General features: G+C 50.6%; 1 protein-coding gene across 4 annotated transcripts; it reads left to right on the top strand.

Moving 5' to 3' along the window:
* Window positions 1–1,275: 1,275 nt before the first annotated feature.
* ITGA7 (integrin subunit alpha 7) lies at window positions 1,276–24,387 on the top strand. Of its 4 annotated transcripts, XM_080935085.1 has the most exons (27): window positions 1,276–1,657; window positions 6,103–6,230; window positions 6,330–6,409; window positions 7,743–7,998; window positions 8,504–8,635; window positions 8,823–8,942; window positions 9,745–9,952; window positions 10,056–10,249; window positions 10,439–10,527; window positions 10,645–10,772; window positions 10,898–10,993; window positions 11,134–11,195; window positions 11,309–11,478; window positions 12,174–12,323; window positions 13,115–13,230; window positions 13,657–13,849; window positions 15,486–15,566; window positions 15,652–15,731; window positions 15,830–15,904; window positions 16,015–16,117; window positions 16,595–16,771; window positions 16,914–17,042; window positions 19,783–19,896; window positions 20,103–20,201; window positions 20,290–20,415; window positions 22,738–22,850; window positions 23,745–23,950. In XM_080935085.1, the coding sequence occupies exons 1-27, from the start codon at window positions 1,452–1,454 to the stop codon at window positions 23,803–23,805; spliced, it is 3,486 nt and encodes a 1,161-aa protein (XP_080791211.1). In that variant the 5' UTR covers window positions 1,276–1,451; the 3' UTR covers window positions 23,806–23,950. The 4 variants fall into 4 exon arrangements, with proteins under 4 accessions (XP_080791211.1, XP_080791210.1, XP_080791213.1 ...); XM_080935084.1 differs by lacking the exon at window positions 22,738–22,850 and having other exon boundaries at window positions 23,745–24,387; XM_080935087.1 differs by lacking the exons at window positions 8,504–8,635; window positions 22,738–22,850 and having other exon boundaries at window positions 23,745–24,387.
* The last annotated feature ends 97 nt before the right edge of the window (window positions 24,388–24,484 follow it).

The following is a 24,484-nucleotide window of genomic DNA, read 5'->3' as shown; positions in this document are numbered from 1 at the left end:
AGCAAGGAGATGGGGAAAAAAGTCCCCTCCCTTTGCTTCTACCCCAGAGTGGGGGAAGGGAAGGGACGTTGAGTAGGCCCTTGGGTCTCTGTGGAGAACTTTTTTCTTTTTGAGACAGGGTCTGGCTATTGGAGATCACCCAACTCCTGCCTGAAGTAGCCCAAAACTCCGTGTGCCCCTTTCTGTTGATTCATTCAGAGATAAATTCACTATGTAGTCCTAGCTTTGTAGAGCCTGCTGATTTCCTCCTACCTTGCTCACTGCAGAGGTTGCAGGTGTGGGTCACCAAGCCTGGCTTCCCATTCCCATCTTAGATTTTGAGACAGGGTCACACTCTGTAGCTCTGACTGACCTGGAACTCTCCCTGTAGACAAAACTGACCAAGGTGACAGAGATTGTCCTGACTCTGCCTATTGAATGCTGGGAATACAGGCGTGTCCTACCATACCCAGTTTCCCATCCTTTTTTGCTGTGTTTGAAATACCCAGTCCCTAGAAGGACTTGATAGCAGGATGCACCCTTTCTATGTCTTAGTCTCTTGGGTCTAATGTCTTCCATTATTGCCCCCTTTTAGCTCCAGTCCCTCTCCACAGTTTAATTTGCATTTCTTATTTTACTCTTTCTTTTGACTTCACTGCAGACTTCGAGATAACTCTTGACCTTCCTCCTGTTCTTCGTTTCCCTTTTCTCTCCATTTGCTCCAGGCTCCACACCTGCTGAGTGTTTTCTGTCTGTGCCTTTACTTCTCTCTGGTCCTCTGAATGCTGACGTTGTGACTTGCTAACATTGCCTTCGTTATTTGTGGGTTGTACTGCATGGGAAGCGGTTTGATTTTTACAGCCTAAGAGGTGCGCTGTGCGACTCCAGATTGAGGTCCAGGAACTCTCCGGTCCCCTGTTTTTTTTTTTAAATCAGTACAACTATCTTCTCAGTCTCATCCCAATTCTCTGTGATTCTTCTACTTTCTCTCTGCATTTCTGGGCTCAACCTTCACTTTTTGGGGAAATGGTGGGGAGAAAGGAGGCGTGCGCAGAGCAAGGGTGTGGCGGCACGGTGCTAGGCAATGGGTGCGGCGGGTGCTAGACTAGTTCCCACCCGGAGCTGCGGGTCTGGGCATCCCCAGACCCTGGGTCGCCCGCCCAAGTTTCTATCCGCGGCTGGGGGCAGGGGGCGGGGCAGGGGCGGGCCTGGGGCGGTGTCCCAGAGAAGAGGCGGAGCCGGAGCCGGGGCTGGAGCGCAAGGCAAGCAGACGTTCCATTGCAAGCGGTAGTTGTACTTAGCTGGTCCTGGAGCAGCGGAGGGGCGGACTGAAGAGGGGTGCCGAGGTGAAAGATTGGAAGACTACGACAGATCAGCTAGATTTCGGAAGCTAGAAACACTCCTGGAGAGACCTGGGGCTCGGGGCGCGCGATTTCCTCGTACTAGCAGGGAGAGCGCGGAGCGTCGGTCCCATGGCCAGGATTCCGAGGTGTGATTTCCTCCGGCTCCCCGGAATTTGCTACCTTCTTAGTTCCTTGCTTGCCGGACTGCTCTTACCACGGGCTATCGCCTTCAATCTGGATGTGATGGGTGCCATACGCAAGGAGGGAGAACCTGGCAGTCTATTCGGATTTTCGGTGGCCCTGCACCGACAATTACAGCCCCGACCCCAGAGCTGGTGAGTCACCGTACCCGCCCTGAGTCCCCAGGCTTAAGCCTTGGGCTACCCTTCTCCCAACTCCTCACCTACCCATCTCTCAGGCCTTCAACTGCACTCTACCCACAGGCATCCCACACTCTAACTTGAAGCTTTGCCTGGTCTTGTTCCCAGACCCAGGGTCTTGCCTTGGGGGATGAGTTAAGAGAGCAACATTCTTGCCAGAGAGCCTCTTCCTTCTGCTTTTCCCCTCAGTTTGCATCCTTGTTCCAGCCTTGCATCTCTATTCTACCTCAGGGGATGGGGTGGGGGTGGGGAGGTGAACTGCTCCAGGAAGGGAGTATGAGCATTCTGCCTCGGCATAAGTGGGAAGGAGTGTATGGTCAGAGTGGTTGAGGGTGTCATGGGAGGCAAAGAGGAGAGAAAGCAGAAATAGCTACTGTCAAAAGCATCACCATGAGCCAGTGTGAGGACTGCAGGGCATGGGAGGCCAGGAGTGATGTGGCTTAACACAGCAGGGAGGCAGAAGAGCTGAGGCGGCCTGGCAGTCTTCAGTGATGACTTGGTCACAGACAGTGGCAGGAAAATAGAGACTGAGCAGTAGCAAGAAATGGTGGCAGCTGTCACCATCATGGTCAGCAGCAGCAGCAAGATCCAGTAAAGATGCCAGGCTGCTTCCTTTCTTCTTCAGGCAATTTCCAACTCCAGAAATCTCAGCAGCAGGGAAAGACAAGGGAGCGTGAGAGGCTGAGGGGTGATTGCCATTTTTTTTTCAGGACCCCTGGTAGCTAGACACATTTGCATCTGGTTGTGTTTCTGTGCCATGCCCATGGTTCTTACTGCATGTGACAGGAGGTGAGAACAGGAAGAAAGCTTCCCACTCCCTCCCGCCAAAGGGCATTTTCACCCATGGCCAATGAGTAAGCCACACTTAAGTGTCCATTACTGGGATCGATGCTGTCCTCAGGGACTGTCTTTTCCTTGGTCTGGGGGAAGGGGACAGAGATGAGAGTTTACTTCTCCTCACTCACTGGAGGTGGGGGGGGGATCCTTAATCTTTCTCCATTATTCCTGTCATCCGGGAGAAGGGTCTGCTCTCTAAACCGTTGGGAAAGATAGAAAGCTGATGTCGCTAACCAGCAGCAGGCTTCATCTCCACCCCCCCCCATCCCCATCTGTTAGAGTTCCAGGCCTGGAAGCCTTTTTAGGACATGCCGAACTCCCTGAGTTATTTCCAGGCAAATTCTAGGTTATTTTTAATAGCATGGTCTCTTGTCATTTTCCCCTTCTCTAAAAGTGGCCCCTGATTCTGTCTCCCAGAGCCAAGTTAGGGGTATTCCCAGTGGGGACTGACTGTCTGGCTCTATTTTGCTCCAGCAGAGGGCATTCTGCTGACTGGGGGCACGGAGAAGCCTGCCACCTTGTTTGGTCCCTCTTTTGAGCACTGTTGAGAAGACCCGTTTGTTTTTCAGTCTAATGTAGATAAGATTTTGAGTTCTGACCCTCTCACTTTGCTCTGTATTTGCCACTTCATTTATTCCTGTCAACTGTAAAATGGAAGCAAACCTTATCACTCACTACCTCATCAGAGCATTTGGTAGCACAAGGCCCGCAGCGAGTGCCCCGGTGTTGGGATTCACAGAGCTTGAGAACTGCTTTCCAGCATCTTGGATCCAGAGGCTTGGCTGGAGGAACCCTGGGCTGAGCCAGCCTTTTGGACATTCAGTTTTCCCAGAGGGCCACTCAGACTGCACTAGGTCAGGGAGGGGCTGGACAGGGTCTGAAGCTCTGGTAGAATTCAGTAGTAGTGTGCTAACTCATTGCACTCAGCAGCTAACATCACCCCCCTTACAGTCACTGAAGCTTTGGTTACTGTTCTGTCTGAAGGCCCTGGGTTGTTGTGAAGCCATGAAACAGTGTGGCTGGGGCGGTGGTGAAGGGGTGCTCTTTTTCTAGGTGGATCTGGCTGGGTTCTTTCTTCCAGGAGTAGGCTTGGTCCCTTAGCGTCTGTACAAGTGAGCACCCCTCCTTCCTGCACTTGTCCTTTAGGAAAGGTGTGAACTCTGAACTCCCACACTTCCACTTCTTTGGCTGTGCATGGCACTAAGCAGTGGTGGCACCAGGTGTCTCTGTGACTCCATGAAAGGCATGGGCTCAGCAAACTGGCACTTCCTATGGAACAAGCACAGATTAGGCAGGCCCCTTGTAACAGAAGATGCTCTCTGTGTTTTCAGGTTAGCACACAGGAATGAGGAGGCTGGGTTTTTTTGCTCAGGGCACATCACTTAGATTTCCCAGGGTGTCATTTTCCCCCCTCTTCTTCCTCTTCTGGAAACAGGCCAGGCAACGGCTGAGCATGTAATTAGGCAGAAGGGGTTGTAAATGGGGGCAGGCTGCTTAAAGTATGTGAATGAGGTTGCTCACCTGGAAGACAGGAGCCTTTATCTTATAGGACTGTGAGAGCAATTGGGAGAATGCTTGTGGCTCCTTTCCTAGGGATCCAAGCGAGAGTGCTAAAGAGTAGTTCCTCCATCCTCCATGTCTAGCCCAGGGCCTGACCTATCTTAGGTGCAGAATAAATATCACTTTCTGGTCTCCTGAATGCCTGCCTTAGGGCTTGATGTAGAATGGGGCATCAGTAAATGGTTGTAAAATGAATGATGAAGGTATGTCATCTTCCTGTTTTATAGGTATGCCTGTGTATGTCTGTGTACTGGATGTGTGTGCATGGTGTCTCTGAAGACCAGAAGACGGTGTCAGATTCCCTGGAACTGGACTTAAGTATTGTTGTGAGCCAACGTGAGGTTGCTGGGAACAAAACATAGTCTTCTGCAGGAGCAACAAGTGTTTTGTTTATTTCTATCTATCTATCTATCTATCTATCTATCTATCTATCTATCTATCATCTATTTTCTTTTTTTGAGGCAAGGTTTCTCTGTGTAACCCTGGCTGTTCTGGAACTTTGTAGAACAGGCTGGCCATGAGCTTACAGAGATCTGCCTGCCTCAGCCTGCAGAGTGCTTGGATTAAACACATTCACCACCACATATGGTCTACAAGTGCTCTTGACTATTAAGTTATCTCTACAATCCCTCATCCCTCCTGTTAAAAAGATCTATTTTTAATTTATGTGTTTGTGTGTGTGCGTTCCTTGTGCCCATATAAAATTATGTGCACAGAGGTTGTAAAAAGGTGTTGAATCTTCTGGAACTGACATTACAGACAGTTATGAACCAGCTGGGGTGGGTGCTGGGAATGGAACCCAGGTCCTCTACAAAAGCAGCACATCTTGACTGCTGATCCATGTTTCCAGCTTCGTGCTCCCCTGACCCCCGCTTGTCACTAGCTCTGATAAGGAGATGACAGCTGCTAAGAAACAGCAGGAGTCGTGGGAACCTTTTCCCTCACCCTACATGGTCTGGCGCAGTGCCCAGCAGATGCCTGTCAGTAATACTGTCCGACAGTTGTGGGCTTCACCCCTCAGGATGGGGCATGGAAGAGTGTGGGAATGAGGCCTTGAGGCTCATCCTGTTTGCTGCCTGCCACTCTCTATCCTTTTCCTCAAGAGAGGATCTCTGTAGCCATCTGGGTATCGGTTTCTTCGTTTTACTTCCCAGTCACTCCTGGCTTTGGGGTCCAGTCCTGGGGGACACAGGCAGCTTCCATTCCCAGCATAGTCCCCCTCTGGGGAAGACATTCTGGCTGTAATCATGGAAAATTGTTCTGCCAAGAAAGTTGTAGCTGAGAAAAGAGGCTGAGGAAGAAGACTGTGTAGGGGTGGAGGGAGAGGGGGAAGAAAAGCTGTGGATGGAAGGGAAGGTTGGATGGGAAAGGAGGTTCTGGATGTGGGGAGGAACTCAGGTGGGGTTAGAGGCTGTGAGAAACCTCCTCTACTTCCATGCCATGGGTGTGACGTAGTTTGGGGCTCTCAGAGCCACCAGTGGGTAGGGTCTTCAGTGGACACTGGAGCAAACCCACTTCAGATCTCTTTCCTGGCTTCCGAAGCTGTTCCCGAGCCACTATGGTGCCAGTCTGTGTGCCTGTTGCTCTTGGTCCAGGCATTCTTGCCATTCTGGCAGAGTTTCAACTGGACCAGGGTTAGGGAGGAGGGCAGAGTCTGAGGCTGGGGCCAAGTAGGGGGTGGGGGAGTTTGTCGGGAACAGGTGCTGGGGAGGGCAGTTCTCTTAGGCTGGCAGAATGCTGGCAAGCTGCTCTGGCTGGCATGTGTGTTCCTGTGTGTGTACTCACCCTTTCTGTTGGTTCTTTACATAGAGAGTAAGTATGCATGTGACAAGATTGTAGGCTCAGGTCCATCAACCTGTTTTTGCCAGCATTTGAGAAAAAATGACTTTTTTTTTAATTCTCTCTTTAGTACTGAACATTCTGCTTGGCCCTGAGGAGGTAGGGTCAGGGAAGCTCCAGGGTAATTGGAACTCTCTGGACTGAGTCTAGCCTTTGTCTTACAGGCTGCTGGTGGGTGCTCCCCAGGCCCTGGCTCTTCCTGGACAGCAGGCAAATCGCACCGGAGGCCTCTTTGCTTGTCCCCTGAGCCTGGAGGAGACAGACTGCTACAGAGTGGATATCGACAGGGGAGGTGTGGCCTTTAGAGGGTGGAGTGGGGGCAGCACGGGAAGAGGGGAGGGCAGGACTGTGTCTCCTGTTCCCTCCCCTGATTCCCAGTGTCTTGCCTCAGCTAATGTGCAGAAGGAAAGCAAGGAGAACCAGTGGCTGGGAGTCAGTGTCCGGAGCCAGGGACCCGGGGGCAAGATTGTTGTGAGTACTACCCCCTGCAATGATGCAGAAATTATGGTGATGTGTGTACATTGTGCTCATGTGCCCAGGAGCACCTTCAGAATACTAACTGGACACATTGTATGGTTCCTAGAACCACTGGGAGGTACACAAAAGTGTAAGAGGCAGTCTGTTACTTATCCATTTAAAAATATTTGCCTATGACTTCTATCTAATCATCCATGAATTGTCATAGCACTTCAGACCATTTTCTGACTTTTCAGGTGCTAGGCTAGTTTCTGAGTCAGCACCTGTGAATACAGTGGAGGTTGGGGCCCTGCCAAACAGCTATGGGAATTCTTTCTGGCCTGGGACTCAAAGTTATCCTCCTGCCTCTGCTTCCTGAGTGCTGTGATTTAAGTCGTCTGGCACCATGACTTTAGTCGTGACCCTCTCCTCTCTCACTCTCTCTGTCTCTAACTGACATTCACAGAAACAGAATTATCAACAGATGTCACCACGAGGCTGAATATAGCTAACTAAACAGTCTAGCCTCTAGTCCACAAGCCCAAAGGAAGAGTAGAAAGGGCTTCTGCAGGCATGGTGGTCTGAGCCATGCTTCTGAAAACTGGAAGTACTCAGAGGAGAGAGGCATTAGGGTATGTCCTTTTCAGAGGCGATGGCTTACAGAGGTCTAGGGACAGAAGCTGAGAGTACGACTCAGTAAAGTGCTGGCTTTGTAAGTGTGAGCATCTGAGTTGGATTCCTAGAATCCACATAAAAAAACAGCACATGAAGGTTGTGTTTGTAACCCCTATATTTGAGAGGCAGAGCCAGGAGGGTCCCTGGGGGGGTTACAGGCCAGCCAATCTGGCCCAATTGGCAGGGTCCTGGTGCCAGTGAGAGACTGTGAACAGCTTTTGAAGAACAATACCTAAGGTTGTCTCCTAATTTCCACATGCCTGACATATGTGTACGTACACTGATATTGCACACATGCACACCTGCACATATCTGAATGAACACACGACCCCCCAAACTTAGCATGTTGCAAGATTGTTACAGGATCAGGGAAGCACACGCTTTATGTGCTGTTAATTATGTGTTTGAGAGTATGTGTATGGGCAGAGTGTAGGACCAAGTCATCTTCCTTTAAGTGGTTACAGGTGGGATACTATATGAGGACTTCACAGTGGCTGGGGATGGTGCTTAAGTGGTACTGGCATAGGCGTGTGTGTGTGTGTGTGTGTGTGTGTGTGTGTGTGTGTGTGCATTTGTACATGCTTGCATGGGTGTGTCTGCTATAAGTCTGCATATGAACAGCATATAGGTTCCTGGTAAACAGGAAATGATCTGTCCATCCATTCTCTCATAGACCTGTGCACACCGTTATGAGTCTCGACAGAGAGTGGACCAGGTTCTGGAGACTCGGGATGTGATTGGTCGCTGCTTTGTGCTAAGCCAGGACCTGGCCATCCGTGATGAGTTGGATGGTGGGGAGTGGAAGTTCTGTGAGGGGCGCCCCCAGGGCCATGAACAATTTGGGTTCTGCCAGCAGGGCACAGCTGCCACCTTCTCCCCCGACAGCCACTACCTCGTCTTTGGGGCTCCAGGAACCTATAACTGGAAGGGTGAGTCACTCGCTGAGGAGGGTGGAGGAGGAGACCAAAACCTCCTCTTAGCTCAGAGATGGGATCCCATCTCATGGGACGCCATCCATTGCTGGCAGCAACGGGCCAAGCATGACCACAAGTTGACCTGGGGCATTGCCTGCCATGCCTTCCACTCCCATTATGCGAGCACATAAATGAATGGGGATACCTACTCTCCATCGCATGGCCATGTGTCTATCTACATGTTGGCATGAGCTCCCACGTGCACGGCTGGGCCGGGGCCTGCATGCTCCAACACAGCAGCCCACACCTCATCACTGCCATTCCCGTCTCTGCACGCTGCCACTGGCTGAGCTGACATCGGTGAGTGCGATGTTTGGAGGACCCCTAGAAGCTTGGGCTAGGGAGGTGGTGGAGGTGGGGCTGAAGGGGAGGAGCTGCCTATGTGCCTGTCCAGCCTGTGTCTGGCTTGAGGGGGTGTACCTTGCTCCCACCTTGAATACTAACAGGACTGTCCTTGCAGGCACGGCCAGGGTGGAGCTCTGTGCGCAGGGCCCGTCGGACCTGGCACACCTGGATGACGGGCCCTACGAGGCGGGGGGCGAGAAGGAGCAGAACCCCCGCCTCATTCCGGTCCCTGCCAACAGCTACCTTGGTAGGGACCCCTTCCTGGCCCAGGATCACTCTAACCCTCTGTTCCTTTCTCTTGTCCTCTCTTCATGTACCCATCCTTCTGTCTCTTTCTCTGTCTCTGGCCTTTTTACCTGTCTCTGTCTCTACCCTGTGTTCCCATCTCTTGCTGTCCTTTCCCCTGGTGTCTCTCCCTGACCTGCCCCCCACAGGGTTGCTTTTTGTGACCAACATTGATAGCTCAGACCCTGACCAGCTGGTGTATAAAACTTTGGACCCTGCTGACCGGCTCACAGGACCAGCCGGAGACTTGACCTTGAATAGCTATTTAGGTTTGTAAGATCCTGCGTTCTGGGCCCTGGGGTTTGGCCCTGGCCTTCCCACTTCCCCTTTAGGGAGTATCCTTTCCTTCCCTGCCCTCCCCTAAAACATGCCCAGGGAAACACGGATTAGGCACAAACTGCAGAAGAGAATTAGGCTTATCAATAAACCTGAGAAGAATAGGTCTCAAAGGTGGTAGTCTTAGAGGCTGTAAGCCAAGGGTCTCCAAGGAGGAAGACCCGGGTGGACTGAGAGGACCAGGGTCAACCTGCTTGGAAGGACAGTGTTGACTCCTAGGGAAGTTTCTTTGAGGAGTGGATGGTGGACTTAGGTTGGAGAAAGCTCTAGCCTTTTGAGTAAGTCTCTCATAACTGTTGATACCTCACTCTGCCAATTAACAAGGATGAAGTGAGGTCCAGGAGACATTTGGGTGAAGCAAGCTCTTCCTTGACCCCTGGTCTTCCTCCCACATATGTCAAGACTGCCTTCCCCTTGGCGTGGGTGGGAGAGAAGGGGGTGGGGGAGATGCATTTGATGTTAATGTACCTTCTGGGTGTGTCAGATGGGTGGCTCTCTTGCTATACCAGCCCCTCTCTAAGTCACCAAGGTCTCTCTGCTCCATGACACCTCTGTGCCATATCCTGTGTCTCTGACCAGGAGGGCTACAAGGATTTCCAGGCCCTGGTTGGGGAGGAGGAATAGCCTAGGCATTGATGAAGACTGGGGAGAGGCAGCTTTTCCTCGTGGCGCCAGGGGCTCACCTGGCCTTTGGGTCTTGGAGAATCACTCACAGTAAGCGATTCCCTCACCCAGGTTTCTCCATCGATTCTGGGAAGGGTCTCATGCGTGCAGAAGAGCTGAGTTTTGTGGCAGGGGCCCCACGTGCCAACCACAAAGGGGCCGTGGTCATTCTGCGCAAGGATAGTGCCAGCCGCCTGATCCCTGAGGTTGTGCTGTCTGGGGAGCGCCTGACCTCTGGCTTTGGCTACTCACTGGCCGTGACTGATCTCAACAACGATGGGTGAGAAGGGACAGGGGAGTGTCCCTGGGTCCAGGTGTGGCTTCGGCACTTTGTCCTGGGTCCTTTGGTTTGGAGGGCTCCATACTGTCTCCTTCCTCCACAGCTGGGCAGACCTGATTGTGGGTGCCCCCTACTTCTTTGAACGCCAAGAAGAGCTGGGTGGTGCTGTGTATGTGTACATGAACCAGGGTGGCCATTGGGCAGATATCTCTCCTCTCCGACTCTGTGGCTCTCCTGACTCCATGTTTGGGATCAGTTTGGCTGTATTGGGGGACCTCAACCAAGATGGCTTCCCAGGTATGACTGGTATTAGGAAAGCTCGGTGTGGGGAGGGGCTAAGAGAGTAGTGGCTAAGAGGATTCTAAAATGATGTATGTAGCTTCTCAATGAATGTGGAAACATATTCTACAGGATTGAACAAGGGAAATTGGGTACCCCTTGTCTATCATCCTCTGCAGCCCATAATTTCTTTTCTCACATCCTCAGACATTGCAGTGGGGGCCCCCTTTGATGGAGATGGGAAAGTCTTTATCTACCATGGGAGCAGCCTGGGGGTGGTCGTCAAACCTTCACAGGTGAGGAGCATGGTTGTTGTGAGGAGATGGTTCTGGGTGCAGCAAGAGCTGCAGAGGCAGGGGAGGGAGGATTGGGAAAACAAACTAGGCTCAGCGAGGCTGACTGCTGGTTTCCAGGTGCTGGAGGGTGAGGCGGTAGGTATCAAGAGCTTTGGTTACTCCTTGTCCGGTGGCCTGGATGTGGACGGAAATCACTACCCAGACCTGCTTGTGGGCTCCCTGGCTGATACTGCTGCCCTGTTCAGGTGAGCTTCCAGGTTATCAAACCCTCCTTGCTGGTGTGGTCGCATCCAGTCTCACACCCGGTATGGCAGAGTGTACCCAGCTTCACATTCTCTCCTTTCCCACCCAATGAACTCTCTATGCCCAGGGCCAGGCCTGTTCTACATGTCTCCCAAGAGATCTTCATTGATCCACGAGCCATCGATCTGGAACAGCCCAACTGTGCGGATGGACGCTCCATCTGGTGAGGCGAGATGGGAAGGGAGGGCTGAGGAGGCTGCCAGAGGTCATTTGCCTCGCCTCTCTCTGCTAGTTTGCGTCTGGGCAGTGGCAGAAGTGAGGTTTGGAGGCTTATTTGCTCAGGAGCCTCCCTTTGCCCCGCAGCGTCAACATAAAGATCTGTTTCAGCTATGTTGCCACGCCCAGCAGCTACAGCCCTGTCGTGGGTGAGCGGAGACCTCCCTCCCCTACTGCTCACTCTCATGGTTCCAGGGTGGAGAAGAGGGCGCCATGGAAACAGAATCTTCAGTCCACTCTCTTTTCTCCCTCCGTGCTATAGTCCTGGATTATATGTTAGACGGGGACACAGACCGGAGGCTCCGGGGCCAGGTCCCACGTGTGACTTTTCTGAGCCGAGGCCTGGAGGACCTCAAGCACCAGTCCTCAGGCACCGTGTGGTTGAAACACCAACATGACAGAATCTGTGGAGACACTGTGTTCCAGCTGCAGGTAGCCACTGACTTCTGGTCCTTGTTCTTCTGAAGCACACCCGCACCGCGCTGTAAGCTCTGGGTTCCCAGGGGCTGAAGAGATGCTCAGCGGTTAGGAGATTGTGCTGCCCTTGCAGATGACCCAGCTTTGGGTCCCAGTACCCACCTTGGGTGGCTAGTGATGACCTGCAACTCCAGCGCGCACACACACACACACACACATTTTAAACAGTAAAAATTCTTTGTACTTGACAGCACAAATACTAAGATTGGAATACCGGGTAAGACTGGCATGGCTTCTTCATGAAGATGCCACATAAATTAATGAAGAATTCATAGTTTTTGAAAAAAAATCTAAGCATTAAATGGTTTTCCTTTCCAGCTTATTTATTTATTTCTTTATTTTAAGTGTCCTTGAACTTTTTAATACAGGCTGCTTAAATATGAGATCCCACTTCCTTAGCCTAGCTTTGAGAGCTGCCTTCATACATCTGTGAGGGGAAGTCTGGCATTTCACAGGGGTGGGTGGGGGTCCAGTCTCCAAGGAAGGCTTTTTACTGCCATGGTCCCTTTTATCCCCGCATACATTTCCATCTGCATCTCTATCTCCCTCGATTTTTTCCCAAACTCGAGTCTTCAGAGCACTGGTGGGGGGCCTTGGTCAGGGTTGGGACTTGGGGGTTGTTCCACTGAGAAGCAATCTTTCCCTTCCAGGAAAATGTCAAAGACAAACTGCGGGCCATTGTGGTGACCTTGTCATATGGTCTCCAAACCCCTCGGGTACGGAGGCAAGCGCCTGGCCAGGGGCTCCCCCCTGTGGCCCCCATCCTCAATGCTCACCAGCCCAGCACCCAGAGGACTGAGGTGAGCATGAGGAAACAGAGCTGGGAAGGACAATGGTCTTGGTGTCTCCCCTGTGACACCCACTCACAGCTCAAAAAGTTCTTTCACATACTGAACAACTGTGTATTTGTAGGTGATGAGATACCTCAGAGGCAAAATGGCTCAAATGATCATGTGTTCTTAGTGTGAGAGCACAGTGCTCCTGGTGTGAGAGCACAGTGCTCCTGGTATGAGAGGACAGTGAGTGCTCCTAGTGTGAGAGCACAGTTACTCCTGGTGTGAGAGGACAGTGAGTGCTCCTAGTGTGAGAGGACAGTGCTCCTGGTGTGAGAGGACAGTTGCTCCTAGTGTGAGAGCACAGTGCTCCTGGTGTGAGAGGACAGTGCTCCTGGTGTGAGAGGACAGTGCTCCTGCTCCCCCACTTCCTGTAGTCACTCAGGTCTTAGGACTGTTGTCTTCTGAGATGGACATCAAGGCTCTTAAACTACCTTGCATTAAGTCAGTCATCCGGAAGGGGTAGCATGCAGCTGAGGCAGTGGCAATGCCCTTCCCCGTTTTTCAGTCTCTGGGATAGTTTGTACAGTCTGGGCTGGACAATGAGATCTGCCCGTGGACCACCCTGCTAATCCGTACAGCAGCATGGCACCACTCCCTTTACTTTACAACTCAGAGAGCTGTAAGAGTTTGGAGGCCAGCCCAGTGTCAAACAGTGACTAAGTGCCAGTTCTGGAATTGTTTACTCACATGCCTTGGTGACACATTTGGCCCCCGCCTCAACCGTAGAGATGATCTTCTCCTGAACACTCTCCTAGATCCACTTCCTGAAGCAAGGCTGTGGTGAAGATAAGATCTGTCAGAGCAATCTCCAGCTAGTGCGGGCCCAGTTCTGTTCCAGGACCAGCGACACAGAGTTCCAGGCTCTGCCCATGTGAGAAGGGGTGGAGAGTGCATTTGGGGAGGAGGGGCCCGGGTTCAGGGTGGTCAGGCAAGGGCCCTGACCCAGAAGGCTGAGGGTCAGGGATGGGACCGTAGTGCCCTGAGCAGAGACAATGATTCTCCTAGTCTTGCTATGTTTTGTGGACACTTTGTGACACGCTCCTCTGTGAGGCAGAGGTGGCTGGCTCCATGTTATGAACGGGGCGCAGCGGCCCAGAGACCTTGCCGTTTATACAGGGTCAGAAAGTGGTGTAGTTCAGGATGGAGGTCCCCTGATTCATTTGTGCACTGGAAGAGCTGGTTTCCTGGAGTGGGAGGGATGGGTCCTGGAACGGGAGGCGAGGCAGGGTGTACTTGCCTGGAGACTGGGAAGAGAGAAATGGTGAGACTCTACAATGTGTTGGGTCCCATCCTGCAGGGATCTCGATGGAACGACCGCCCTGTTTGCACTGAGTGGGCAGCCATTCATAGGCCTGGAGCTGACGGTCACCAACCTGCCCTCTGACCCTGCCCGGCCTCAGGCGGATGGCGATGACGCTCATGAAGCCCAGCTCCTGGTCACCCTCCCACCCTCTTTGCGCTACTCGGGAGTCCGCGCTCTGGACTCTGTGGTAAAAGCCTGGGGCAGGGCACAGTGGGTGGGGTGGGTCCTTTAATTTTTTTGTGAGTTTTTTTTTTTTTTTTTGGTAGTCATGAGTCCTGTTATGATCTTTTCACACCTGTATTTCAGTGTACTTATCTGGTCATAATCACTCCCAATATTCAAACTCTCTATCTTTGTCATTGTTCCGTTGCTGTGAAGAGATGCTGTAACCATGGCACCTCCCCCCCCACAGGGTTTCTCTGTGTAACAGTCCTGGCTACACTAGAACTCGATTTGTAGATGAAACTGGCCTCGAACTCACAGAGACCCGCCTGCCTCTGCCTCCAAAGCGCAGGAACTAAGGGTGTGTGTTACTGCATCTGGCCCTTGCCACGGGCAACTTTTATATAGGAAATCACTTAATTGGGACTGGCTTATAGTTTTGGTGGTTTAGTCCATTACTGTCATAGTGTAAAGCATTGTAGCACACAGGCAGACATAGTGCTGGAGAGGGAGAGGAGTCCACATTTGGATTGGCAGGCAGCAGGAAGAGGGAGAGACTGGGTCTAGATTGAGCATTTGAAACCCCAAAGCCCACTCTCAGTATGCACTTCCTTCAACAAGCCACACCCACTCAAAAAAGCCACACCCACTCCAACAAGCCACACCCACTCAAATGAGGCTACTCCTACTCCAACAAGGACACACCCACTCCAACGAGGCCACACCCACTCCAATAAGGTCACACCTCCTAATAATGCCTCACACTAATGACTGAACATTCAAATCTACCAGTCTATGGGAGACATTCTTATTCAAACCATCCCACTTTTTTTCTCCTCCCACTACATTGTTCCCCGGCCTATGCTTATGTTTATACATATTCTTAGAAAAAAAGTATTTGTTTTTCTGCATCCAGTCTTAACCTGTCTTGTTCCTACTTTCCTCTTTAGACTGCTTCCTGCTCCCAACATAGTCTCTGTTCTCTGTGTGTGTGTGCCTGTGTATTTGAGATAGGGTCGTATTATGTAGTCTTGGCTGGCCTGGAACTTGCTAGAGAGAGCAGGCTGGCCTCAGATGACAGAGATCCACCAGCCTCTGCCTCCAGAGTGGTAGAATTAAAGGCGTGCACCACCAAGTACCAAGCTTGATCCTCATGTATAGTTGAGACAAGGTCTCTCTATGTGGCCCAAATTGAGCTGATCTTGAACTTGTGGCAGTCCTCCTGCCTCAGCGTACCAGTGACTGGAGTAATAGGCATATGCTGTCTCTCTCTCTCACACATACACACAGACACACAGAGAGGGGAGGCACATATAGGTTCATATATATTTAGAGTCTGTATATGAGAGAAAATTTGCAATAGTTCTTTTTTCCTATTATCTATTCTTGTGCCCTCTCACCCCCAGTTTAGAACCCTTCTTCTCCCATATAGTTCCCTTTCTACTTTTATATCATGTATACACTGAAACTAAATTTCTTATAGGAGAGAAAACGTGATGTTTGTCTTTCTGAGTCTGGCTTGTTTTGCTTAAGATGGTTGATCTCCAGTTTCACCTGTTTTCCTGAAGATGACAGTTTTGCTCTTCTTTATGACTAAATGAATGTGAGATCTTGAGAGCTTCAGTAACCCAAACTGACCTAGCTTTCCTTCCCCGATTCAGGAGAAGCCGCTCTGCCTGTCCAATGAGACTGCCTCTCATGTGGAGTGTGAGCTAGGAAACCCTATGAAGAGAGGCACTCAGGTTGGCATATCTGGCTTGTGCCTTGAGTGGCCCATGCTTAAGACCCAGCCCTCTCCTGACTTACCTGTCATTCCTCACTGGGCAGGTCACTTTTTACCTCATCCTCAGCACCTCTGGAATCACTATTGAGACTACAGAGCTGGAGGTGGAATTGCTGTTAGCCACGTAAGCCTGGGGTCAGGCCGGGTCATTTAGAAAGGCTTCAAGTGCCTCATGGGGGCTCCAGTACCAACTGCCCACACATGCCTGTGTCCACATGTCAGGATCAGTGAGCAGGAGCTGCATCCGGTCTCCGTTCGGGCTCATGTCTTCATTGAACTGCCACTGTCCATTTCTGGGTAAGTGGTTGCTTGTGTGGGCTTTCCTGCCACTCCCAACTCCTGGTTTGCCTGACTCCATTTGGCCAGACCCCAGGCCTCTTTATCGCTTCTTGTCCCTCAACAACCAGGGTGGCCACTCCCCAGCAACTCTTCTTCTCTGGCACGGTGAAGGGCGAAAGTGCCATGCGGTCGGAGAGGGATGTGGGCAGCAAGGTCAAGTATGAGGTCACGGTAAGCCTCCTGTTGTGTGGCCCCTCCTCTGTCTCCTTTCTTCTTGGCACAGAGGGTAGGCTGTTGAAACATGTCCCAAGGTATGGGCTCTTTCCCACCCGGTCTTCCCCGGACTCCAACGCTTCTGCACTGGGTAGACTGTGCTAAGAACATGCTGGTGCAGGGGCTCAAGGAGTCCTCTGGACAGGCCGGCTCTCCTGTGGCTCTGAGGGCCCCTGGGAACTCGGGGAAGCATCTCTGCTCAGGCTCCAGCTGGAATGGGGTCTTGGGCAGAGTTTATACCTTTCCTTAATACCTCACCCTGGCTTGGCCTAGAGCCTCTCACACGTGCTCAGCTTTGTCTGAGGTTAGGTATAAGAAGAGAATGATGCCCGTTCTGATCTAGAATGTGCAGCGTTTGGTGATCTCCCCTCAGCCTTGCTCCTCTCTCTGTAACATATCTGAGCTTCATTTCCTCACACTGCTTTGGGCCCATAGGTTTCCAATCAAGGCCAGTTACTCAATACTCTGGGCTCTGCCTTCCTCAACATTATGTGGCCCCACGAGATCGCCAATGGGAAATGGCTGCTGTACCCTATGCGGGTGGAGCTGGAGGGCGGACAGGGGCCTGAGAAGAAGGGGATCTGCTCCCCAAGACCCAACATCCTCCACCTGGTGAGGCTTAGAGGTGGAACTGGCGAGGGTGGGGCTGGGGGGTATGAGAGGGAAGTCTGTGTGCATGGTGGAGCAGAGATGCCATCTCATGGTTGCAATATTTGGAGGAACTCTATCTGCTCCTTTCTCTTTCCTGTCCCAGGATGTGGACAGCAGGGACAGGAGGCGTCGAGAGCTGGGGCAGCCGGAGCCACAGGAACCTCCAGAGAAGGTGGAGCCTAGCACATCCTGGTGGCCAGTGTCCTCTACTGAGAAGAGAAATGTGACTCTGGTGAGGCAGGGGGAGCAGTACAGTCACTGTGGGGTGCATGTGAGGTAGAGGCACCATCACTGGTGCACAGAATGTCTAGGAACTGGGCTTCCATGGAGGTCAACCTGACTAGGTGCTTATACTCCAGGAATGAGTCAGCCAGACAGTCTGCAACCCAGCTGGAGGGAGAGAGCGCCCAAGGGGCAGTTCCTGACACCTTAGACACCACAACTCCCACTGCCCACTCCAGGGTCAGCTAGGTAGCCAAGCAAGTGATCTTGTTCACTTATATAAAACATTACATGTTTAAGGGCTGGGATGAACTCAGCCTCTCGCTTGCACCATCTCAGTGCTGGGGTTACAGGTGTTTGCCACCGGACTCTGTTATCATAACTAAGGTTTGGTCTACTCGTGAGGTGCGTTACTCTGTCCTTTTTGAACAGTTTGGCTTCCCGTTTGTTTTCCCACATAGCTCTGGTGTCTAGCTGGGTTTGTTGAAGGCTCTATGCTCCATCCTCCTAGGGTGGTGCTGACTAGAACATGAGAATGTGCTGTCAGTTGGAGACACTGTGGGTGGAGGTAACCCAGGCATGACAGTGTGGGCAGCACAGCCCTGAAGAAACTTGGCAGTTCTCCGTAAGCAGTCGGTCCTTTTTCTGGGCAGAACCTCTTTGATACCCGAGCCTGAAGAACACAGGCCACTGGGCATCTGGAACCAGCCACTGTGGTACACATCTAGTTCCACCTTCCCCACAGGGCTGGCAGCTCTGAGTGACTCCTGCCTAACAAGAACTTTGAAATAGTCGCTTTTATTTCTTTATTTAAAAACTTCCTGAGTGCTGGGATTAAAAGCACACAGCACTCGGCCTAGCTTAGAAACAGAGTCTCGAACTCACGGCAAGCCTAACTCGGCCTTCCCTGAGCTGGGATTTCAAGCATGTGCCACCAGATCTGGCTATTTATTAATTGTATTTACTTTTATTGCAGAACAATGCAGCACATTATTCCATAAAATGCAGCATGTTCCCTCTTTACTGACAGGGACTGGAGATCAAACTCGGGCCTTGTATACGCCAGACACGCACTCTACTGCTGAATTACAAGCCCAGTTCCTTATTCTCTTAAGAGGGGAAGGGATGTCCTGGTTTTTTAAAAAGTAATTTTATTATTTTTATGCGAATCAGTGTTTTGCCTGCATATATGCATGTGACCCACATGCACACAGTGCCTTCTTTTAGAGGTCACATGGGGGACCATGTAACATCTTTTGACCTGTTCTTGGCTCATTTCACCTCGTGTATTATCTCAGATTCTTTAAAAAGTATTTTTAGAAGATTTATTTTATGTTGATGAGTGTTTTGCCTGCATATATGTATGTGCATTGTGTGTGTACCTCACACCTATGGAGGTCGAAAGAAGGCTTCAGGTCCCCTAGACCTGGAGTTATGGATGGTTTTGAGCTGCCAAGTGGCTTCTGGGAACTGAGCACAGGATCTCTGCAAGCGTAGCCAGTGCTCTTAACTGCTGAACCACCTCTCCATCTCCATCACTTGGGTTCTGTTTATATAAAATAAAGGCAGCAGATAGCCTTGTCTTTCAGCAAGCTGACTAAAGGGTTTTGAATTACTCAAAGTAGAGAAATAAAGGAAGACCAAAAGATTTCAAAAAGGGGCTAGGAGGTGGCTTAGTGAGCAAGGGTACTTGCTGCTGACTGAGACACAAGGCTTGAGCTCCACCCCTGGAATCCACATGGTGGAAGGAGAGACCCAACTCCTGGAAGTTGTCCTCTGACTTTCACATGTGTGCAGCAGCATGCGCCCTCCCCACTTATAAAATGTTTTTTTAAAGGACTCCAAACACTCTCAAGCCATTCTCCTGCGTGCGTGCGTGCGTGTGTGTGTGTGTGTGTGTGTGTGTTGTGAATATCGACTAAAAATAACATTTTTGGTAAGGGGGTTGAAGTCAGCCTTGGAAGGAAGAGTGTGAGTTCTCTGGTCCCAGTAACTCATTGTAACCTCTCCCTCAGTGAGTTTAGAATGGGCTTTGCCAAACACAAATCTGACTTTAAACGTCTGCTCCATTACTAAATTGGCTCCTCCCCTCCCGTTCTTTTCCTCTCCTTTCCCTCTCCCCTCCCCTCTTTCCTTCCTCTCCCCCCTCCCTTTTCTTGAGACAGAGTCTCATGTCATCTTGTTTGTCCTGGAATGCCGTGTATAGACTAGGCTGGCCTCAGACTCACAGAGTGCTGGGATTAAAGGTGTGTGCCACATGCCTGGCACTGCTGAATAGTTTTACTATCTCTGTGACCTTATGTAGGCTGGTGGCCTTCCTTAGGCTTCAGTTTCTTTCTTCTTTTGAGAAACACTGATGCCAGGCACAGTGATCTCCATCAGAGCAGTCTTAGCGCATAGAGGCCAAGGTAGATAAGTTTGAGGCTAGCTTGGGCTGGTGAGACCTGTCTCATAATTTGGAGCTCAACTGAGGTAAATGCATGGTAGTTACTGGATGCTTAATAACTGAGACAATAGGTTGAGTAGGTATCACCTCAGGAGGCTGCTCTGCCCGTTGCTAGGAAGTGAAAGGCCACCTCCTCCCAATGTGTTTCAAAGCCAAATAGTCTAGAGTTGAGGTAGGTAATATTTTGGGCCAGAGGGTTGTCTTGGGAAGACTTCCTGGAGTTTGAGGTCAGATGAGAGCATGGGAGACAGACAGCAGACTCATGGGCCTGCTGGCTCAGGGTCCTGCCTATCCTTGTTCCTAGGACTGCGCCCAGGGCACGGCCAAGTGTGTGGTATTCAGCTGCCCACTCTACAGCTTTGATCGTGCGGCTGTTCTTCATGTCTGGGGCCGTCTATGGAACAGCACCTTTCTGGAGGTAAGGGTAGCACTGGGGTTCCAGGCTGGTGTCTTCTGCGAAAGCCCCCATTGGAGTTTGCTTCTAACTCTTTCCCATCCAAAATGCAGCACTGCAAAGCCAAGTTTACCCTCTGTCTTGGCACCATTCCGTTGGTAATCTCAGTGGCTGGGGAGGGTTGAGAGGAACATGGGCATTGAGAAGGAGTCTCTTCCATATCTCCTTAGGAGTACATGGCTGTGAAATCCCTGGAGGTGATTGTCCGAGCCAACATCACAGTGAAATCCTCCATTAAGAACTTGTTGCTCAGAGATGCATCCACAGTGGTAAACTGCCAGGCTGGTGGGTGTGGTGGGTGGGTGGGGACTGTCCTTCTTCCTACTCATTCCAGCTTCTGAACTCCTCGTTTCTCAGATCCCAGTGATGGTGTACTTGGACCCCATGGCCGTGGTTGCAGAAGGTGTCCCCTGGTGGGTCATCCTCTTGGCAGTGCTGGCTGGATTGCTGGTACTGGCCCTGTTGGTGCTGCTGCTGTGGAAGGTGAGGCTTGGGGAGGGATGGAACCAGTGTGAGCTAGAGTTAGAGTAACATGTGCACTCATTCCTGTGTAGGTGCCATTTTCCAAAGGCCAGCTTCAACAGGCCAGGTACACTGCTGAGGAGAAGTGTGCAGTCGGTGATTAATCACTCAGCAGACTTTTCTCTGAGGGAGTAGAACAATTCTCTGGGGCTAGCAAAAAGGATGAGAAAACACATACACACACATACACACACACACAGACACACATACACACATACACATACATACACACATAGGTACGTATACACACATACATGCATACACATATACACACACAACACATATAACACACATATACACACATATATACATACATAACACACACATATACACACATACATACACACATACATAAATACATACACACATAGTTACATATATATACACACATACATGCATATACATATGCACATAATACACACACACACACACACACACACACACACACACTTAATTGGTGGCTGAAGCAAAGCTCCAGCAAGCTCCAACAACTTAATTTTTTCCTATAGCTTATATATCTCAGCAAATCTTTCAAGCAATATACAAATTACTCTGTGGTTACATTCTATTTTCTTTAAGTGAATAATTACAATCAGTTATATGTAAAAATAAAAATTCTTGTTCCCAATACCCTTTCATGATTGAACATTTTACGTATTACAGGTGAAAAAATGAGTTATTCCCAAGGACACCTGTATATTCATGTTACATAACTTGTTGTAGATTAACCAAGGATAAGCAAACAAGAAGTTTTATCAGGCGTCTTACAGGCTGCAACTTGTGGTTACAAAAAAGGGATCAATTATTTTATTATTTATCTTAAGTGATCTTATAAAAAATCTTAAAAGAATCACACACCTAAACTTTTATCTAAAAAAAAATCAGTCATTTCTTTTAATCCTCAGGGTGCACACCCACTCATCAACAGTTTTTTTTAAATTAAAGCTTATCAGGAAGAAAAGATGATTTATTATATATGAGTACACTGTAGCTGTCCTCAGACACACCAGAAGAGGGCATCTGATCCCATTACAGATGGTTGTGAGCCACCATGTGGTTGTCGGATTTGAACTCAGGACCTCTGGAAGAACACACGGTGCTCTTAACCACTGAGCCACCTCTCCAGCCCAAGAGTGTAGCTTTCTGAACTTCATATTGTTCCCCAAGATTTTCCATGTCAAAGACATCTTAACCTAACTTTACTATTAATCTACATTTCTAAATTCTTTCTAAGGGTAGTGGTTGAGCCATTAGCCTAAAAGATCAATCTCTGTTATTGTAAGTGCGGAGCTGGAGACCCCAATAGAGCTTTTGTTCAACTCATAGATCATGACCAGGAGGGCAACAGACAGAGCAAAACTTCACAACAGCAAGATGTCCTGAGGCACATAGTTCTTGGGGCTCTGCCTCTCTGAGGCACACCGATGGTGATTGTGCTAACTGGTGGGCTGCATTCCATGAGTCCCAAAGCTGTTTTGCCATTCCTCTTGCACGGGCCCCTGCAATCTGGCAACACCAGGAACTCCATCTGCCCTGGGTGTTTCAGAGATGAATCTGATGCAGGCCTTATCCTCAAGGATGGTGTACTTGTGGGAGTTGGGGAGCCTCATAGTAGAGGGCAAGGCGGAAGTTGTTGAGCTGAGACAATGGGAACTCTTTAGAGGGCATTCTCCTGGAGCTAGCCTTAGGAGAAGGTGAAGTGGTGAGATGGGGCAAATGGGACTGGGATGTGAGACGTCCGGAAGAACCACGGTGGATAAAGCCACAGGAGTAGGGAAGTGTGGTCTGATTTAACCACACCATGGCAGCAAAGGCCGAGAAGAAAGCTGTGATGAAGGCCAACAAGTGTGGAGCACTAGCTCAGGGAACTGCTTGGAGCCGAAGGCTAGCTGCATACCAGGTTGCACATGGAACCATTCTTGCTTGAACAGGACTGTAACAGAATCCTATTGGCCCAACATAAAAGCACGCACATGTCCCACCAGGGCCCATCCCTGAGCCACATGCCACATGTGGGGCTGGTGCATAACCAAGCCCAAGCACACTCTTTGGGCTCTGTGGACTGCCTGGCCCACCTGCTATTTGACAAATGTGTGTCATCAGTGAGCCAAGCTCTGGAGTGGTGCCCATGCGTTGAGAGATTGCCCAGTCTTAGGGAGCAATTAATGCCTTCAAGATTGGCCTCAGGATGCCTGTCCCACCCCACAGAACAGAGATAAAGGTCTACTTCCTCCTCAGTCTTCCCATCCTCTGCCTCTTTCCCCTTATCCTCCAACATCCCAGTGTGGCTTCTTCCGTCGGAACAGTCCAAGTTCATCATTTCCAACCAACTATCACCGAGCCCATCTGGCCATACAGCCCTCGGCCATGGAGGCTGGGGGTCCAGGGACTGTGGGGTAACTGTTGTGTGTATGCACATGTGTATGCAAATGTGTGTATATCTATATGCTTACATGTGCGAGTCTATGTACAGATCTCAGATTTGGGGTGTGGGGGTCATGAATGTGCAAGGGGTATGTGTCAGGAATGTGCAGGGTAAAAAGAGAAGTGTGTACAAGGGAGATTGAGGGTCCTGGCATCTGAGGTAAGGAGTAATTAGAAAGGTGAGGTTTTAAGTGTGAGCACACACAGCCCAGCATGCACAGACAGTGGGTAGGCTAGGAGTGTGAGCATGTGGGCATGTGGGGGTGGTTTCATGCATGTCTTTTCTGTGGGAATGAGTGTGTAGAGATGACTGTGCAAGGGAAGCTGTGCAGTCTGAGCATGCAGGAGTCTTGGCTATTCTGAATTTTACTATGCAAGGGGTCTAACACTATCTTGGTAGGTGAGGGATTGAGCTACTGTATTCATGGGCGCAAGGGCCCTGGCCTAAGGGGATTCACACAAGACCACAGGTGTATGCATATAAGGTTGGAGGGGCAAGGGGTCTAGAAGGCTATTTATCTCTTGGATCTTGTATTCTAGGAGACCCTACTGAGGTTTTTAAACAAGTATGAGTAAGAGAGGAAGGTTTGGGAGGTCCTGGTGTTCAGCTTCAAGCCTCTCTTTCAGGGACCAAGGGAGATTTCCTTGGTTTTGCTCCTTGGGTTTTCTTCTGGTTTTCCTCTTGCTGTGAATGAGAACCTTGGACCCTGGTACTGATGGTAGCAAGCTGGGCTGCCCACTGTGCTGGAAGCTGACCAGCCTGCTTCACTTTTGCTTCGGCTGGTTCTTTCTAGCCCAGGGATGGTGAGGGGCTTCAAGGGGCCAGTTCTGCAGTCCCCTCATGGTCTGGCTTGGTGTCTTTATAGCTGGGATTCTTCAAGCGGGCAAAGCACCCCGAGGCCAATGTGCCCCAGTACCATGCAGTGAAGATCCTCCGGGAAGACCGGCAGCAGTTCAAGGAGGAGAAGACGGGCACCATCCAGAGGAGTAACTGGGGCAACTCCCAGTGGGAGAGCTCCGACGCACACCCCATCCTGGATGCTGACTGGCACCCTGAGCTGGGTCCTGATGGACATCCTGTGCCAGTCACTGCCTAACTTCTGTCCCAAGCCCAGCCTGTGGGTTCCTTCTACCCTTTCCCAAGATGGCTCCTTAGGATGGAGATAGGGAAGTAGGTTGCTGGTATCATATTGAAATATGGCAGGCTCTGTTTTCTCAGGGGCACAGATCTCTCCCACCGTGAAAACCACCCCTCCATCTTCCCTGTACAATGCTGTGAGACAAGGGGGCATGGCTGGAAGGGCATCCTGATGCAGGATAGGGAGAAGGGGTCCTGAGCTTCCTCTCTCACCCACCCCATAAACCCTGTCTTCCCCAAAGTGCCTTAGACAGAGGGTCAGGGGAGAGATGTGTCACTGTCTCAGGGGCCCTTCCCGCCTAAGTCTTCCCTGTCCTCTGGCCTTAGTGTGCTGTACCAGCCCAGTGGCTTTGTCTATTTATTAAAAAGTATTTGATGATAACAACTCTGGCTGCTTTATTGAGTGCTGCTCTCTCGTCCTGAGATTTTTCTGTTCTCCATTCCAGCGAAGCTCAGGGCAGAGTAGGT

This window comes from Micromys minutus (genome assembly GCF_963924665.1).
Source record: "Micromys minutus genome assembly, chromosome: 22".
NCBI lineage: Eukaryota > Metazoa > Chordata > Mammalia > Rodentia > Muridae > Micromys > Micromys minutus.
The sequence above is the reverse complement of the archived record's forward strand: the minus strand, read 5'-3'. Positions and strand labels throughout refer to the sequence as shown.

What these genes read in the sequence shown, in the direction of transcription:
- ITGA7 (XM_080935084.1), top strand. Translation starts at nt 1,452, where the DNA reads ATGGCCAGGATTCCGAGGTGTGATTTCCTCCGGCTCCCCGGAATTTGC. An exon ending in GACCCAACATCCTCCACCTG is followed by an intron (nt 16,772 to 16,913) that starts GTGAGGCTTAGA and finishes TTCCTGTCCCAG; the next exon opens with GATGTGGACAGCAGGGACAG. An exon ending in TGGTGCTGCTGCTGTGGAAG is followed by an intron (nt 20,416 to 23,744) that starts GTGAGGCTTGGG and finishes GTGTCTTTATAG; the next exon opens with CTGGGATTCTTCAAGCGGGC.